The 19,622-nt window shown below is 33.1% G+C and overlaps 2 protein-coding genes across 7 annotated transcripts; one reads left to right on the top strand and one right to left on the bottom strand.

Moving 5' to 3' along the window:
- The first annotated feature begins 3,673 nt into the window (after window positions 1-3,673).
- Window positions 3,674-13,003, top strand: LOC133297900 (ABC transporter A family member 7-like). 6 transcript variants are annotated; one of them, XM_061497132.1, is made up of 19 exons: window positions 3,674-3,812; window positions 3,912-4,181; window positions 4,224-4,293; window positions 4,553-4,632; window positions 4,806-4,950; window positions 5,791-5,910; window positions 5,987-6,111; window positions 7,420-7,578; window positions 7,845-8,007; window positions 8,103-8,228; window positions 8,344-8,427; window positions 8,931-9,292; window positions 9,751-9,951; window positions 10,315-10,424; window positions 10,523-10,607; window positions 11,037-11,165; window positions 11,545-11,650; window positions 12,151-12,239; window positions 12,536-13,003. In XM_061497132.1, exons 1-19 carry the CDS (start codon window positions 3,729-3,731, stop codon window positions 12,833-12,835), a joined length of 2,808 nt encoding a protein of 935 aa, XP_061353116.1. In that variant the 5' UTR covers window positions 3,674-3,728; the 3' UTR covers window positions 12,836-13,003. The 6 variants fall into 6 exon arrangements, with proteins under 6 accessions (XP_061353116.1, XP_061353118.1, XP_061353115.1 ...); XM_061497134.1 differs by having other exon boundaries at window positions 3,912-4,293; window positions 7,845-7,944; window positions 8,344-8,410; window positions 8,929-9,292; window positions 9,769-9,951; XM_061497131.1 differs by having other exon boundaries at window positions 3,912-4,293.
- Window positions 13,004-17,658: 4,655 nt separating this feature from the next.
- On the bottom strand, window positions 17,659-19,246 carry LOC133297903 (uncharacterized). The gene is made up of 5 exons (XM_061497142.1): window positions 19,075-19,246; window positions 18,880-18,929; window positions 18,663-18,786; window positions 18,383-18,481; window positions 17,659-18,278 (listed from the first exon to the last, which is right to left on the bottom strand). Exons 1-5 carry the CDS (start codon window positions 19,244-19,246, stop codon window positions 17,659-17,661), a joined length of 1,065 nt encoding a protein of 354 aa, XP_061353126.1.
- Window positions 19,247-19,622: the final 376 nt, after the last annotated feature.

The raw sequence follows: 19,622 nt of genomic DNA, 5'->3' as shown, positions 1-19,622 counted from the left end.
TCATACCTGCACAGTCTCTGGAATCACTCTCTTTCCAGTGTCGATTCAATTCATTCATGTAACCCCCCGCTGGAAGCCTGTCAGGAGCCGCTCCTTGTCTGTGCCTCTTTTGCACCGGCGATCACTCCCTGCCCTCGTCAGCGCTCAGGATGTTACATGAGTCGTGCTAGTCTTACCCGAGATCTCCAATGCTCATTCTCGGTATCTCTAGACTAGGAACATATTTCTGATAATGGACGTGTGGTGTCATTGAGCCCTCATGATCGTGATCACTATCACAGATCCTCAATGTGACACCCGTTTCATTCCAAGGGCTTTATCCAATTACTCATATTCAATATTTGAGACATGCAATATGAAATAAAGTAAAAAATGCTTTTATTCATAAAATTTATTTATAACAATAAAGAAATACATATTACACAGGTTCACCTGAGTCTCAAATTGTTTCTAGAATACCTATATAGCGAGCTAAGGGATACCATTGAAATTTACTAGGTGACAAACTAACAATGGATCAAATTCTGGACGTTAGAAGAATATTGTATTTGTGTCATAGCAATAAAGAAAAAGACAAAAAAATAAAAAATAATAATTTAATCACTTCGTTGGTTTTTACTAACAATGCCTTATGGACAAAATAATGGTCCTAGAAATTGCATTGTATGCGAGTCCCAAAGAGAAATAAGAAATAAAATAAAAATAAATAAATAAATAATAGTACAATTTATGTGAGTCCTAAAAAGAGATAAGAAAGACAAAATAAAAAAAATAAAAGTAACAATAATTTAATTATTTTATTCGTTTATTAACAATAACCTAAGGACAAAACAGGGTTAGAGAGGTGCTGTGGGATGCCATTGTACATTACTAAGTGACAATGGATCAAATTAGTGACATTATAAAAACAAATTTAATTAGTTTATTGGTTTTTACTTCACTTAAGGAATGTCATTGAATGCTTCACTTGATGCGTGTGTAAAAATCTTGTTCCTTATTTTTCTCTAATAATTTTACTTCACTTAATGTGTGTAGTAAAAAAATGAAGGGTGCAAATTTCCTGCAACGATTGCACAACTTTAGGCGCAGCAGACACAAGCAAGTGAGTCTCACTTGTTTTTTATTTTTTTAAAAAAAAATCAGAATTCGAAACCTATCCTAATGTTGCTGTAGAAGTTTTTTTTTTTTTTTTTGCAGTGACAAAAGAGCTATAAAACTCCAAAATAAAATATGTCAGATAATAATTTTATTTATTTATGTAAGAATTATAGTACTTAAATTCTTCACATAAATATTTCATTTTTGATACAATTTACTTTTGTTGTCAAAAAAAGAAGTATAATACATGAATATATTTATAATTGATATATATATATATATATATATATATATATATATATATATATATGTGGGTTTATCATCTATCATTTAACATGACCACAAAAAGTTTCCTACACACACAATATTTTGTGGGGTCCGCAGCAAAAAAAAAAAAAAACTTCAGTACGCAAAACGAACCTTTATAACATAACACAATCACTTTTCCTACAACATAACTCTTATAAAACCCTATATATATATATATATATATATATATATATATATATATATATATATATATATAAATACATGAATATATTTAATAACTATAATAAATAAATATTCATTTAAGCCCTTTGGTATGCATGCATGTGCGAGGTATCTACTATTATTTTAAAGTTTTATCATATATAGTTTTTTTTTTTTAAATAAAAAATTATTGAAGATGTGGAATTGATGTATCCTAAGCTTTGATGCACCAAAATATCAAGATCTCATTAGACCGTCATAATCCATCATTCCATTGGTCATGTAAGATGAGTAGATGAGGATATTATGATAAACAATGAATGAAATGACAAATGATTTCGCCGATTGATTTCGGGGTCGAACTGAAGGGGCCTAGGGACTGGGGTGCGCATTCGCCCCGTTTTTTAATTTGAGCTTTGATACATATTTTATGTGATAAGTATATTTTTTAAATTATGTATAGTATTATCCCTTGAAACAAAAATTGCTTTTATTTACAATTTTTTTTCTTTTATTTTAATGATTAATTTTAAAATATAAATAATTCTGTCCCACTTAACGATTGCCACTGATTGATTTAAATATTTTTATAGGATCTATATTAAAAATAAATATCAGGTACCAAAAGTTTGATTCAATTTATTTTTTATTTCATTAAACAACGGTGGCTACTCGTTATTACCAAATCGCTTATTTTATGTTCAAAATTTCCACATCGTTTACATAAGACATTTTGTTTTTGGTCAACAGATTTTAGGGTGATATTTATGTTTACGTGGTTAAGGAAAACACGCGGCAAGTAAAAATCAATGAGTTGACTTTTGGGCAAAATGGGAAAAACAGTCTTTTACGCCATTGATTATATTTTATTTATTTTTAACTGTTTTGTAGAATAATTAATAAAAAAAATATTTTTTTGTGAATTTTTCTATTTTAAAAGTTAAAAATCAAAAAATAAAGCAGAAATAACTGAAATATATTTTCTAATTTGATTCTAAAAATTAGAAAAAAGTTAAATTTTTTTGAATTATTTTCATAAAACAAGTATTATCAAAAAGAATTTTTTTTATTTTTGAAAATATAAAAAGATTGTTTTTAAAACAAGTATTGAAAAAAGATATTTATAAAACTGTTTTTAATCACGCCCTTAGTTATTGCTTTTTCGTGGAATGTTTCGTAAACTTTGTCGTCCGATTCAGGCATATCCACGCCGGCGTGAAAAATGGCACTATGGCAGGCAGTGTTTGAAATGAACTTTGGATAAAGTTAACAATTAAGGGCATTAATGGTATAAGACTTGATAGTATAAAGTCTGATTATAAATTTTAATACTATTTAATATTTGGCACAGTATTGTATAAAATAATATATTGTATATGATAATATCATCTAGTATTTGATAATGCATTGTATAATACTATATATGATAAAAATAAATATTTTTAATAAAAATATCCTTTAAAAAAATTTATATAATTCTACAAAAAATATCATATGATATTAATTTTTATAAAAATTTATTGATCAGTGTATCTAAAATTAAATCTAAAATATAAATTAATTTTTATAATTATAAATATTTAATATTTTAAATTTAATATATTTAAAAATTAATTTTTATTTTAATAGATTAATATTAAAATAATATATTAATTTTTGAGAATTACATTGGTCAACGATGTTAATACATCAATATCTTATCAGCCTTTATCCCTTACCCTTAGGCCGGATTAAGTTATACATCGTTCTGATGTATTAAGGGATTATGCTGTATAAGCTTATACTATACAATGGTCACACCAAATAACTGAAAATATCATAACGTATAGTATAAGCTTATACTCTCGTGCCTTATATGTCACACGAAAGAGGCTCTAACATCAACCTGAGAGAGGGGTATTATAGTCACTTGACCAGGGGCATAATCGGGAGACAAAATTTCAGCAACTTTGCCCAGTTAAGCTTAAGCCAAGTTCGCATTCACACCTGACAATCTCACCAATAATACCATTCTCGAAAATAAGTGGAAGTTGAGGGATGATTTGGTCACACCATAAAACACGTATATAAACACTGCACAGTTCCAAGTTTCAGAGAGGTGTATGTTATGTTAGTTAAGGTTGGAGCAGAGTGAGAAAAAGAATAAAAACACACAAGACATGGAAAATGGAAACACGCCCAATGAACCCGCTAGTTTCTGGACTCAAGCAAACGCTCTCCTTAGGAAGAATTTAACCTTCCAGGTAACTTTCATTCAACATTATTGAGTAAACATGTTTCTAATTTCTCATGCTTTGTGTGATGTATATTATTTATTTATATATGTATGATATTGTTTTCAGAAACGAAATGTGAAGACAACGATTAGGCTAATCATGTACCCGTTCTTGCTGTGTCTGTTGCTGGTTCTAATCCAAAAGCTGCTAGATATTCAATTGGACAAGGCTAAAAACAAGTGTGGATGCATTTGTAGCAAGACACAAGGGGACAATTGTATTGAGAAAGTGTGTGGTATTCAGTATTCGGATTTGGATCAAGTTGGAACATGTCCAATTCCTAACCCTCCTGAATGGCCTCCTCTGTTGCAAGTGCCTGCTCCACAATATCGTGCTGTGAGAACGGATTTTCTTCCCTTTTCTGATTTGCCAAACCAGTCTTGCAGGAACAATGGCTCGTGTCCTGTTACTATGTTCTTCACCGGCACTAACCAATCTTTTGGAGAAAGTATATAAATAAATATATTACCCTGCCCCTTAAATTAAAATGGTTAATGTTTCTCTTATTGTATTCTATACACAGAGTAGAGTAAGTGGGGCTCATGTGAGTCTTTTTCTCTCTTCTCTCTCACATGGACCCCGTACATTTTTATGTGTGTAGTAAATAAATTTTTTCTATAATAGGAGAAATATTAAATCCTAAATTAAACTGCTTCTTTTCATTTTTCTAATTTCTTACTTAACTGACATGTTTTCCTCTTTTACAGTTTTATCTGGGAATATGATCCCAAGTACCTTTACCATAAATAATTCCGATGTTATGGGTAGTCTGGCAACAAATGTCGTGGTGAGTTAATATTATTTAAATTATTTATCTCTTGTAAATGCCAGTGGCAATAATTTATTTATTTTTAATTTAATTTCGTTTTTTGGATATCAAAATATGACTCTGAAAATATTGTCTTACTCTATCGTATCTCTGTTAACTTGGATGGTGGTGCAACGATCAAAATGATATAGGGATCATCATCAAAGACACAGTACGACAATTTTCTGGAACCTGCTTTCTTTTCGGATCTTCCCATTTATTATCTACAAAGTCAGTGTACACAGAACTCTACATTCTCCATTCCTGTTCAGATATCAACCATTAGCAGCCAGCAAGGTATGGGACATCCTTGTATTGACAATGTTTCTTCTATGATGCTTATAGCTATTTTATAATGAAAGTTGACAATCAGTTTTGCAATTTCTATCTATTAATCAAGACGGCAATGTATTATTAAAATAATCAGATAACGAACTTGCATGCTTTGGATTTTTGTTTTCGATTTGTGTTTTGCTTTTGGATGGAATATGTAATTAAAACTAAATGACAACAAAATCAGAAGCACAAGATTGACTAGCAGTTACTCAGAATTGGCCTCCTCTGGATTAAGTCAAACACTGAGGCAAAGTTGTTTTCATTGTGTGTGCATTTGTTTTTTGTTTAGGGGGGAGGGGGGATACCATGAACTGAACTTTCTAGATTCACATGGCTATAGCCTATATGTCCTTATGGCTGTGCAAGATGGGTGCATGCTTGATGATGACAAGTTGACTAGTCATAGATGTTTTACTTTTTAAGTGAGGAGGTTTAGCTATAGGATCATTGTATTTTTCTAAATTAAACTGTTTGCCATGTTATTCATTAAGTGATACAAAACTTGGAACCATCAAAAGGGAGTATAAAAAAGTAAAAAACGTTATGCATAAGATTCTCTTGTTTACTTTGTCAAAAGGACATAATTGCGACCTTTTTTAAGCATTTGAAACACTTTAACAATGATAATAATCTTATGGCCATAAGTGCACCCACAAGTTAATTTGAATATGTTTGCATGGAGTAACCGGTCTTTTATGTACTGTTATGTTGTTGTTCTCTAGGTAGGTTGTGCTCAAGGCTTGCATATGATGTCTAAAATTTTTGTTACTAATTCAAGTTTTTGTTTTCCACCGGATCTAGAGGTAACATGTGCTCAGGGTTTACGTTTATGGCGTAATAGTTCTTCTGAGGTAAACAATGAGCTGTTTAAAGGTTATAGAAGGGGTAACACAGAGAAACAGATCGATGAGATAGCTGCAGGTAGATATATCATTATATTTCAATTTATATGAAGAGTGGAAGGAAATACTTATTGTATATATTATTCTTTTGACAGGTTATGATTTTCTAAATTCAAATGGAAATAGATATAATGTCAGCATATGGTACAACTCAACCTACAAAAATGACACAGGCTTTGCATCTATTGCGTTGGCGCGTATTCCTCGTTCTGTAAATCTGGTATACATCTAAACTTTGTTTTTAAATTGTGCTTCCTCCATGCCATTTCTCTAATAATTGATATAAACGTCGTGAAACAGGAAACTCTCAGTATAGAAAATAACTACATGCTACTTGCTTAGCCTGTGTTGTGAATATATAAAAAGAAGAAAAATAAAGTAAAATAAAATTATTTTGTTGAAATACTAAGTTGAAAGTCAAAAGACATGTTTATCAAAAAAAAAAAAAAAAAAAAAGTCAAAAGACATACATGAGTTGTTAGTGTTGGAATAGATTTTGAAGTAAATATTAATTTTTGGAGAAGAACGTGCTTAATCATTACTATGCGTAATTTGAACGAAAGAAGTGGAATTATAATCATGATGCCCATGTAGCATTTAATTGCTGTATTTTATACTTCAAAACTAATACTGTCATGTGGGTCCAGGAGGAAGCCCGTGGCAGGGGGCCACCACCAATGGGTGGGTGGATCAAATACACTAAGTGGGTCCGACACCACATCTCAACCCAAAATCTTAAAGCATTGGGTTTATGGATCCTTCCTCTTATATACTTTTCAATTAGCCCATTACTAACCAATGTGGGACTCATCACACTTGAGTATCTCAACAATCTCCCCCTCAAGTGTGAAACCCAACATTAATATGCTCCCCTCAACCGAGTACCCTAGGGCTCAAGTACTCAACCCGCCTCCTAACCAATCACCAGGCTAGCTCGAACCCAACTCGGCTTTGATACCATGTAAAGAACCAATTCAACCCAAAACCTTAAGGTTTTGGGTTGAATTGGTTTATTTACATGGTATCAGAGCTTCAATGACCACAAGATCACGGGTTCGATCCTCATCGCCCTCCACTTGTGGAATTAAATAAGCATAAAGTAAACCAAAAATTGGGCCTATGCAATAATCCTCGCTTCAAGCCAAAGGGCTCTTGTGAGATTATATTATTTTCTAACACACCCCCTCACATGAGAGCCCGCTGGACTTGGAACAATGCACAGATCCACCTCCCTGTGCTAAGAAACTCCACAAGACTTAATTGATTATTAATTAAATGGGGTGGTGAAGATCGAACCCGTGACACCAGAGCATCTGATCTGATACCATACAAAGAACTAATTCAACCGAAAAACTTAGGCTATTAAGTGAAAGGCTCTTTAGTGGTTTTATATTTTTCTAACACTAAGCTGATAAACGGTAGCAATTTCCCTTTATATACATATTCCCACTTTTCTTAATAAAATTTGGGTCTCTATTTTTGTGTACCTTATAATAGGGACTGACATCTATAGTCTATATGCTTGCAGGTATCTAATGCCTACCTTCAGTTTCTGCTGGGACCTGGTACCCAAATGTTGTTTGAGTTTGTAAAGGAAATGCCGAAACCTGAGACCCCAATTAAATTTGATTTGGCTTCTCTACTGGGGCCTCTCTTCTTTACATGGGTCATCCTGCAACTTTTCCCTGTAAGTATATAATATGTGAAGAAATATATTTGCAATGACTAAGTTGTTTTAGCAATAGAATTTAGTAGAAATGAGAGGAAAATAGTGACATTGATGAATGGGTTTGTGTTGGCTAAATTGTTATCACATGTAAACACTCTTTCTGGCTCACAGAACAATACATGATTCAAAATCAAAGGTCAACAATTTTATCTAATATCTATTGTGTCAACACAGAGGAATTTATTTTCTACATGTTTTTTGAACACGTGTGTTTATTGATGTAGATTATCCTGACATCGCTTGTTTATGAGAAGCAACAAAAATTAAGAATCATGATGAAAATGCATGGTCTTGGTGATGGGCCGTATTGGATGATTTCTTATGGTTATTTTCTTGCCTTATCTATTGTCTACATGCTGTGTTTTGTGATATTTGGCTCAGTCATAGGTAAGAATAAAAACCAGTGAACTGTTTTCTTTCTTCCTTGTTTTTTTTTGGCACTTTCCATCGTTTCTCTTTATTGTAACTGCTTTTTTCTTCAGGGTTAAAATTCTTCACAATGAATGACTACAGCATCCAATCCGTGTTTTATTTCATCTATATAAATTTACAAATATCGCTGGCATTTCTGTTGGCTTCCCTGTTTTCAAATGTTAAGACAGCAACAGGTTTGATGATAGCTGCCTCTATGTTGTCCATAATAATGGGTGTATCAACATTTTCTTTCTCGAATCTGATTACTTACGTGTTTTTTTTTTTGTTTTTTTGTTTTGTTTATTACAGTAGTTGCATATATAGGTGTGTTTGGAACTGGGCTCTTAGCTGGCTTTCTTTTCCAATTTTTTGTTCAAGATACATCGTTTCCAAGTAAGTCAAATGACTAAGAAATGATAACCATCCTGGGTCCTTCATATTGTTTTCCATATATGATTTGATCTGATTATTTTAAAGTACTATTACACAATTAGATAATTTTCTGCATCGATAGAATTGTTGTTGATGCTAATAACTATTGCAATAGTCATTAGAATAGTTTTTTCTGTTCTCAATAAATTTTTGCACATAGGACACTCACTTGGTACTTTATTAGCAATGTGGTGTTTCTCTGAATTGATACATAAGGATTAATGATATGAGTTGGCATTTAAGGTTGCATCAATAATTGAAGGGAATTCTGATGTATCACTATCAGATTCAGCAATTATTTGATTCTCTCTACTAACTGAAGAACGTACTAATATGATCATTGTGATTAGAATTTGTATCTACTTAGATTTCATTTCAGTAATCTTTATGTTTCATGTGCCAACATTTTTGCACTTTCTAACCTTTTCCTTCCTGCCTTTTGTTTGCCTATGAAATTTCATTAGGAGGGTGGATCATTGTTATGGAGTTGTATCCTGGGTTTGCTTTATATCGTGGGTTATATGAGTTTTCACAATCTTCATTCAATGGGAATGCTTTGGGGACTAATGGAATGCGGTGGAAAGATCTAAGTAATAGCACGAATGGCATGAAAGATGTCTTAATTATCATGTTCGTGGAGTGGGTATTGGTGCTTTTTTTGGCATATTACATGGATCAAGTTTTGTCATCTGGAAGTGGGAAAAGTCCTCTCTTTTTCTTGAAAGGATTTCAGAAAAAGCCTAGTTCATCTTTTAGGAAGCCTAGTATCCAAAGGCAGGGATCTAAAGTTTTTGTTCAGATGGAGAAACCAGATGTCAATCAAGAGGTGAATTTTTGTTGTATTGAATACATGTACTCATTATTATCTATCCGTCTACTGGTTTTAAAAATTAATGTCCATGGATAGGTTGATATCACCGACTGATTTTAGAAAATGATGTAATGATGCTGCCTCAGTAAGGATATAGAGAATGCTTGAATAACTTGGAACAGTTAGGTGACATTTTAATTAGGAATGGATTTCAATAGACAAACAAAAAAATTTCTTAGTCACAATCTTTTATTCTAAAACACTATGTATTGTTTCTAGGGAAAGAATGCATGATGAAGGTAAACTAAAAGTCAGACTTCCCTAGTTTGTACCTGTAGCATAAATCTAAACAGTATATTTTTTCTGGAAGACCTCTATGTTGCAAGGTTTTTTTTTGCAAATGTTGTTGTACTTAATGACGACTCGTAGTTGCAAGTATGATGTATTACTTTTTTTCTTCTTTTTCTCTTCAGAGAGAGAAGGTGGAACAGCTGCTACTTGAACCAACTATTAATCATGCAATTGTATGTGACAACCTGAGAAAGGTCTATCCGGGGAGGGATGGTAACCCAGAGAAATTTGCAGTGAAAGGGTTGTCCCTTGCTTTGCCTCAAGGGGAATGCTTTGGTATGCTTGGTCCCAATGGTGCTGGGAAGACTTCTTTTATCAACATGGTCAGTGAAAGTTGATTTTAATCAGCAATATATATTTTTGGAAAATTCCTTGCATTTCTTCCCCCACCCCTTCCTTTCCCCTAACAAAAATATAAGTAGGATCTGAAGTATCCATTCAGTTGCTCGCTCTCACATAAGAGGAAATAATGATTTCTAAAATTCCTTTAAATCTTACTTTTATCAATGAAAATTTGCAATTTGTTAATGCTTATTATAGATGTATGAATTTAACTAGTATGGACCTCTGATTGATTTACTTCACCGCGTTATGAAATTCTTTTAGAATTCCATGAAAATCTTGTGTTTTCTTTGACCGGTTTTATTTTCAATTCTTAAACCTTACCAGCTTGTATATGGTTACAGATGATTGGTCTCACAAAGCCAACCTCTGGTACAGCATATGTTCAAGGTCTTGACATAAGAACTGATATGGATGGAATATATACTAGCATGGGTGTATGCCCACAGCATGAGTAAGCTAGAATTTCCTCCAATTTTTATGTTTTTTCTATCTAATGTTAAATTCAAAAAACAGAAATTTTATATATATTTTTTTCTTCTATTATTTTAGCTTGCTGTGGGAAACCCTATCAGGAAGAGAGCACCTTCTCTTTTATGGCAGACTTAAAAATCTTAAGGGTTCAGCCTTAACACAAGTAAGTTAATTTGAGATTATAGCTGGAGAGAAGGTTTGGACCTGGAAAGTCTTGCATATTAGTGGTATCAATCAGAAAAATAGATTAGTAGCCAGTCTTATACCTACTTGTTTCTCCAATTGTTACTCTTTAGTGACAAATGCATTGGACAGTTGAAACTTTGACAATTACTATTTTAAAAAAGAAATTAGCATTGAACTATGTGTATGTCATTGTTAAAGGAAAATAAACAGCCTTTCCATGTCATAGAACATGATTATTCTCTTTCCCCGCTTAATTATTTATGGCATATTCTTCTGTTAAGAGGGTATGGATCTTTAGATGATAAGATGACAGTGTAGATAGAAATTAAACAACTTTCTCTCTAGCATTTACTTAGCAGACAGGAAAAGATTTTAGCAAAATTTAGCTCTCAATCTATTGCTGCAGGCAGTGGAAGAATCTTTGAAAAGTGTAAACCTTTTTCATGGAGGAGTTGCTGATAAAAAAACTGGAAAATACAGTGGAGGAATGAAGAGGAGGCTTAGTGTTGCTATTTCATTGATTGGAGATCCTCGAGTATGTTTTCTTCTCAAATCTATTTTTTTTCAAAAAAATTTCCTTATAATTCATGTTATGTTTTCTTATTCTTTATAAAGAACTAATTCAACCTAAAAGTTTAAGCTGTTAAGTGAGGGTTTTTTTAATGGTTTATATTATTCTCTAACATACTTCCTTATGCAAGAGCCATTTGGGCTTGAACCGTTGATAATGGACAGACCCAATTTTTTGTTTTACCTTTGTTTATTTAATTCCACTAGAAAGTGGGGAGGGGGAGGGTGAGGATCGAACTTGTGACTTCGTGGTCACTGAAGCTCTGATACCATGTAAAGGGTGAGAGTCTTTTTAATAGTTTATATTTTTCTCTAACATTCTGCAAGCGCTAAATTTTGGTAAGGTTGTTTATATGGATGAGCCAAGTACTGGATTAGACCCTGCTTCAAGAAACAACTTATGGAATGTTGTTAAGCGTGCAAAACAAGATCGTGCAATCATTCTCACCAGTACTCTCTCATTCTCTCCTATTATTTTGAAGCACATGTACATGTTATTGAATTAATTCATGAGTAAAGTACTTTTTGGATCCTCAACAAAAATCACAGGCTCATTTTAATCCTTTAAAAAAAAAAAGTTATCTCGTGGTCCATCCGAAATTCAAAATAGACCTAGTTAATCGAAATCGTGGTTCCTCTGAAATATCAAAAAAGACTAACGTTAGTACCTCAAAAGGACTAACATAGGTCTATTTTGAATTTTAGAGAGACTACAAGTCAATTTTTTTTCTAAGGGATTAAATTGGGTCCCATGATTTTTGTTGAGGACCCAAAATTTATTTTATTCTTAATTTATTATATCCATTATCTGCTTGGCGTATATGATTTAAATATATCAACTGGTTTATTTATTTGGTTTCATAACAACATGGATGTGTGGATGTGTTCTCTCTGTTTCTCTAGCTCTCTATATACGGATTGATAACTCTTGTTTGCAATACACCTTTCAGCACATTCAATGGAAGAGGCAGAAGTCCTATGTGATCGATTAGGAATATTTGCAGATGGTAGCATGCAGTGCATCGGAAATCCAAAGGAGGTAACATTGCTTAAATGACATGCTTTGTCAAAATCATTTGCAAAATAAAGCTTTTCACGGGTTTGGGTTGCCTATCCTTATTAAGCCCAACTTATAATTTTGGTCCACACAATTAATGGGCTAAGCCTATAAATTGTAGAAGACCTTTTAAGATTTTACTTTCATTCTTTGTTATATATGGTTCATATTCCTAGAATGGAACTTCAAAATCCTCACTGGTTATTCAGCTTGCACTTTCTATATTCGTTTATTTACTACCAAGTGAATTTTGTATACTTTTTGTTGGATTATCATAGCTGAAAGCCAGATATGGAGGAACTTATGTGTTCACGATTACAACATCTATGGATCATGAAAAGCATGTGGAGAACTTGGTGCAACAGCTCTCCTCAAATGCTAACAAGATATACCATATCTCTGGTACGCAAAAGTTTGAGCTGCCAAAAGAGGAGGTTAAAATAGCAAATGTATTCCTAGCTGTTGAAACTGCAAAGAGAAACTTCACGGTTTCTGCATGGGGTTTAGCTGATACCACATTGGAAGATGTCTTCATTAAGGTTGCACGTGGGGCTCAGGCATTTGACACCTTGTCATAAATAATTTCATACACATTATATTGCTAGTCTACATATACTATACAGGTTGAATTAATATTATTACGTGTAGCATCACGAGTTTGTATATAGTCATGTTTTTTTGTAGTTTACTTTGTAATATTCTTTTTACAACCCGCTTTCCTACCAAAATAAAATAAAACAAGATCTTAGCTTCTTTGTTGTAAGAAATTAGCAGACACTTAAAACTTTAGCGAAATATGGAAGTTTTCTGAGTGATTTTCTTATTCTGGATTTGCTTTGATAATGATATCAAGTATTGATATTATATAATTGTGGCTGTTCAACATTGATATATTGAGTGACTAATAGGTATGCAACTAGGAATACATGTTTAGTGATTTTCGATACCCTATTGGTTCTAATATAGGTATACACTTATATGTACGAAATTTAATAACCTATTCTGTTGTAGTGATAGAAATGTCCAGTCAGTGATTGGTATGTTACTATTGGATCTATATGCTTTTTCTCAGGCATCAATGAGAGAGATACTTTAGAGATCAGCGGATCACTGTGCACTATAAGAACGACATAGCCAAATGGTGGGGTGTGTGCACAGTGACAACTAAGAGAGAGAGTTTAGAATGTGTGTATCTTTTTGGCTTAAGCCTTTATTTATAGACGAGTTACTTGGAAGGAGTGTATTTCTGAGTATCTTAGGAATATTGGAGACCCAAGTCCAACTGCTTAGCGGTCAGGATAGGATCATCATTAATTTACTTGACTTTCCTTTTGTGTTATCCTTTATTGAACCTTCTAGAATATGGGGCCTTTATCAGGGCCATAACAGTTGCCCCCAGCCCGGTAGTCTGGTGGTCTAAGCTGTCAAGATGTAATAGCAGTGGTCCACGCATTTGATGTACTTGAATTCTTTTTCCGATAACTTTTTCTCTGGGTTGTAACCTTTCTTTGCTGACTTAATTGGGTCAGCGATTGCAGTTATTGTCTCTGATTGTGTTCAAGATCAACCGATTTATGAACTGGGTACTGAGTATGTTGATTCAGTATTTCTCCCTCAACTTTTTTTGCCGAGGTACAAGCTTGGGCTGACTGATCTTGCTTTTTGATCGCCTTGCCGAGATATCAACTTATGAAAGTTGTTGCTTTCCTCATTCTATTTTGATTGTTGCATTACTACGCTTGCCCCTCAGCTCGGTAGTCTTGGAGTCCAGACTTGTCGGGCTGTGTTGTTTTTGAACTTTGGTCATGTCTGGATTCTTTTTATTTGATCCTTCTATAGGTTGTCTTGTTTGTACTTCTGCACTACCCAATTTGGGCTAATCAGGGTGTTGGCCTTCTGGCCTTTCCCTTTAATCTAAGATCTTAAGCCGGTCCTTGCCTAGCATTTTGGACGAATAGTTGTGTCGGAATACTGCCTTACTTTGCACATTGCTTTTTCTTGATTTGGGGGCCTTTAGGCCAATTTTTAATTTGTAGTAGAGATTGTCGAGTTTGTTCCCGAACCTTTTTTGTTCGGGTAATTTGAATTTCCCTTGCATGTTTTATTTAATTTGATAGAGTCGAATTCTTGCTTTGATCTTGACTTAGCATCTTTATTGAAGCAATTTTCGTCGCTTGTAGTCGCTTTTGTATTTGACTTGTTTTGCTACAATGTTTAAGCTTTGAACCCGGCGATGTTCGCCATGAGTTTCTTCTTTGATTCTGACTCCTTTTATCAGCGGCATTAATTTGAATTGGCTTTTGCCTTCTTTCTTTTAAACTCAGCTTCTTGCCGATTTCTTCTGTTAGTGGATGCATCTTCAGTTTATTTAAGCCTGGCTCCTTTGCCGTTAACTAATGGTGGTATTATGTTCATCTCTTTTCTTAACCCACTTTTGCTTGGCTTTCAAAATTTGGACTTGGATTTTTTGGAATTCGGTCCCAGTATCTTAACTTCTTTTCACCTGAAGCTTTTAAGTCTGGTGAGACAGTGATTGAGGAGGAATGATATAGTTGTATCTAAGAATATGAATTTTATTTTAGCACATTAGTATGATAATTTGTATTTTTAATATTAAATTTATATGAAATTTTCTAAAATGTAATTTGTAAAAGAAAATTTTTAGGTAATAAGTGTAACGTCCCCATCCTAAGCCGGTTAGTTATCATACATAAGGTATTAAAGCGCAACATACTTAACATGCATAAATGGAAGACTTATTTCAAAACTTCACTGTTAACATACGTAACTTAGTGAGTTAACTTTTTCCTTTTCTTTTTCATTTGATGTATTGCATAACATAAATTTTTTTCCATATTAATCAAATTGTACCATCCTATACCAATACATAATTCTGTTTACTAACTTATCAATCTTTTAACCATAAGCAATGGTCCATGACCATCAGAGTATGATAACAAGTATCAACCCTGACAGAGTCGAACGAACATCATCTCCTCTCTAAATTGGACAGTTTGGGGATTAAATCCCACTCATATTTTACAATCAATGTCAATAAGAAAAGTCTAGTACAGTTGATGCATATTCAAATCATCCAACAGACGATATAAGACCCATTCATGGGCACAAACACTAATGGCTCTATGCCACTACATATCCTATTATATACATATCACGTATACATACATCTAACTGAATAACTACATGCATATATGCCCAAGACATCAAATGTACATATATGTGACCTCTAAGAGCTTAGGTCCTCCAATGGATTAGTCGATATATACATATGACCTCCAAGAGCTTGGGTCCTCCAGTGGAATAGTCAACATATCATGTACATATGACCTCGAGGAGCTTAGGTCCTCTAGTGGAATAGTCAACATACATATGTTCAATGACCATCAACAAGATCATACATATCACATCATATTATCATATATCTCTATATGAATGCATCTATACTAGGTATCAAACATACAATCTTACATTCTCCATACTATAGCCCCAATGGACTATGGTGGAGCATACATGGAGGAGAAGGTTCCTCAAACAAAGAGCTTATCTCATGAAGCTTAAAACAAGGCTTACTTGTGTCTCAAGAAAGCTATAACTCTTCCTCCAATGATTGATCTACAAGCTCAGAATCTCTAGGTACAACCCTAGAGTAGGAATCAATATCAAACATTTATTATATAGGTCAAATGCCAAGTATTATATACAAGACACTCACACTTGAATGATTCCTATATTTTCATATATGACATACCAATTGGTTTAATGTCATTACATCCTTATCATAATCTTGTTCCATACATTCACATGCCAATCATATGTCAAACAACAAGTCATTACTAATTTCTTCAAAACTTAACATATAGGACCCCGAAAGCTAGTTAGCTTAAAACCACTAACTCTAAGTAAGCATTTCTCACTTTACATAGACTTATCATGTCCTCAATATGACTTAGTAATCATAAATCCAAGTCCAATACAATTCCAACCCATTTAATTCTTTAAAGGTCGAAAATGACACATATAGGTGTGTTCATGACTTTCACTGAAGCTATCATTTGTTAAGAACCATTCCCTTCATCACTATATCACATATCCATCATCATCTTTTATTCAAATATCACTAAATACCTCATGTGTACCTATTTCATGATGAGGGCAGATTTGCCCTCATATGTGTTTAACACCTTTTCACGCTTTTCTTTCTTATATTTCTCACCACACATAACTCCAATAATTGTTAACCCAAGTACATTAATGCAAGGGTGGCAATTCATATTAATAGGTTTGCGACAAGATTTGATATGATTAGTGTTAACCCAAATAAAGATCCACTCAATTAGAACACGACTAACTTATTATTTTGTGTAGTTGACATAACATGACACAAATAACTAATCAATCTCGAATTTACGTGTTCTTGATATTGGCATGACCCGCTTATTATGTAACCTCTTTTCTTTTCTCTTACAACCACTTTCATGATTGTACGTTTAACTCCCTCTTATGATTATATTGAAATATTTTCTACTTCACATTATATTCCGTAAAACAAATACAAATTAACAATAAATAGTGCCATCAATACATTAATGCAAGGGTGGCAGACCATATTAATAGGTTTGGGACAAGATTTGATATGATTATGAATACACTTAACCCAAATAAAGATACACTCAATTAGAACACGACTAACTTATTTTGTATAGTTGATATAACATGACACAAATAACTAATCAATCCCAATTTTATTTGTTCTTGATATTGGCATGACTTGCTTATTATGTAAGTTGACACGAAATGACACAAAATGAATAATTTATTTGCTAAAGGTCGCTTTCTTCAATGAAAAATAAAAATCAAATAATAATAAACAATAGCATGACATAACACAACGCATATAATCCATTTTCAAAAAGTTAATTAACCACAAAAATGTTGTTCAACAATATTGCAAAGAACAACAATTAATGAAAGAGAAAATTTAATTTATTATATTTTTTAGAAGAAATTTATTTTCCTTTAACTTAGACTGAAGCATACTTTAATTTTTAAACTATTCAACGTGACTTTAATTTTTTGAAGTATAAGTAATAATAATGGGTTTTATAAGAGTTATGTTGTAGGAAAAATGATTGTGTAATGTTATAGAGATTCGTTTTGTATGCCATAGTTTTTTTTTTTTGCTTCAAAAAGTGTGGGCCCAACAAAATGTTGTGTGTGTAAGAAACTTTCTTATGTTATGTTAAATGATAAATGCAAATTCCAATAATAATATGGGAAAATGTTTTAGCAGAAATTTTATTCATATCATAATTAACTATAGAAAATGTAACATAGGAGGAATATTTATATGTGAAGTGAATCTATATTTTCAGGAATCCACTTAGCTAGCTGTGAATCTATAGACCATGTAGTGCTTATATGTCTCACCAGGATGCACAATCTGAGATGGGAAATTTTGGTGATTCACAGAATCAGGGAAACCCTGTGTCTCCAAGGCAATGCCACCGTACTTATGATAAATAGCTCCACCCTTACCTATGGTATCCTTCAACATGCCACTAGTATAGTATTGCACACCAGGTTGATTTGACCATAACTCTAGTTTCCTCCCAGAGACATTGTCTTTAACTATAGCAACCTTTCTAAAGTGTTCAGGGCTACCCTTATCAAGAACATAGTTTATGTCATATAGACCAGGAAGCTCATTAATTTGGCTACCTACTTCCTTTGGTTCAAGGAAATCATAAGGGGTACCCTTTACAGATTTGAGTTCACCGGTGGGGATAAGCTTATCATCCACTGGTGTGATCTGTGAGGCAAAAATCTGAACCATGTGTGAAAGAATGTCACCACTGTTATGGCCCCTTAAATTCCAGTAAGTATGCTGTGCTAGATTCACTGGGGTGGGTTTGTCTACTGGTGTGGCAATCATTTTCACACCCAATTTGTTTGTTCCCATGAGCATGTATGTCACAGAGACTTCAAGTTTTCCAGGGAAGCCTATAAATTTTTTATTCAGAGAGAAAATTAAATAAAATATTAATGATAAACACACACTCATACAACATTCAAATTATAATTAAACCTGTGGTTGAAGAGTGTACCTTGTTCATTATCAAAACTATCATAGGTGAATGTTATATGATTATCTTCCTTGTGGCTTTTTACTGTCCAAACAACATCGCTGAATCCTGAGGTGCCACCTGATATTTCACATGTACAAATTGTTTAAATTAACAGTTATAATTAATTCCATCAAAAATTTAAATAGAAAATGAAAGTGTACATAATCGAATGGTATATATATATATATATATATATATATATATTTGTGTGTTTGTGGAATAGCAGGAACAGCAATTATCATTTGATTAATTAACGTACCGTGAAGTGTGTTCCCATTATCATTTGCAGGCAATTTATAGGTTTTGCCATGTAAAGTGAACTGAGCTTTTCCAATTCTATTTGCCACACGTCCAATTAGGCCTCCAAAGTAACATGTATCATTCTGCAGTAAATTTCAAGGCTATGATGAGTTTGAGAAATTATTGGTTTATTTTGAATTAGGCGATTGAATCACAAAAGAATTGAAGTATCATACCTTGTATGAATCCATTGAATCGTAGCCAAGGGTAATGTCAGCTAAATTCCCTGGAGAGACAAATAAGATAGAAAAAGGTTTATGTGATTGTAGTTTAAATAGTATAAATTGTTGCAGGGACAATGACAGGGACAATGTTTATCAGCTAAATTCCCTAAACCAATAAATACACATAATTAAGAATATAAAACAAACCATGTTTATCGGGGACAATGACAGAGATAATTGTTGCACCATAGTTTGTCAAATTCAGCTTCATATTCCCTCTCTTGAGTTCATAAAACCCAATTTTCTTATCATTTTCATGTGCCTGAGCAAGGAGCACAAGCCCAAGGAAAAAATACGAAACCAGGTATGCCTTAAACATCATAGAAAGGAATTTTCAATAATAACTATCTAGTTTTTTTGGGAAAAGCTTTAACCATGGATTATATATATATATAGAGGGAGAGGGAGAGAGAGAAAAACAAAACAAAGAGATAAGAACAAAATTCTTGTTTAAGAAATCTTCATTTTAGGATAGAGTTTATGTAATAAGATTCTAGATTCTAGCCCCGTTAATTTGTTGCCGATTCTGTTAGCGTTAGGATAATATTGGCTAGCTCCTATCAAATGCTTTTGAAATAGTAAACGGGTGAAAGACCTCAAAATCCATTTATTTAGCTAACTTTGGCATTTAAAGTTCACATGATATTCGTCCCATTATAAAACTTTCCATATGAGAGAGTGGTGTCATTTATTTT

Source organism: Gastrolobium bilobum, unplaced genomic scaffold (assembly GCF_033153095.1).
Source record: "Gastrolobium bilobum isolate Gb01-03AN ecotype WA unplaced genomic scaffold, APGP_CSIRO_Gbil_v1 utg3829, whole genome shotgun sequence".
NCBI lineage: Eukaryota > Viridiplantae > Streptophyta > Magnoliopsida > Fabales > Fabaceae > Gastrolobium > Gastrolobium bilobum.
This window is presented reverse-complemented; position numbering and strand designations above follow the sequence as displayed.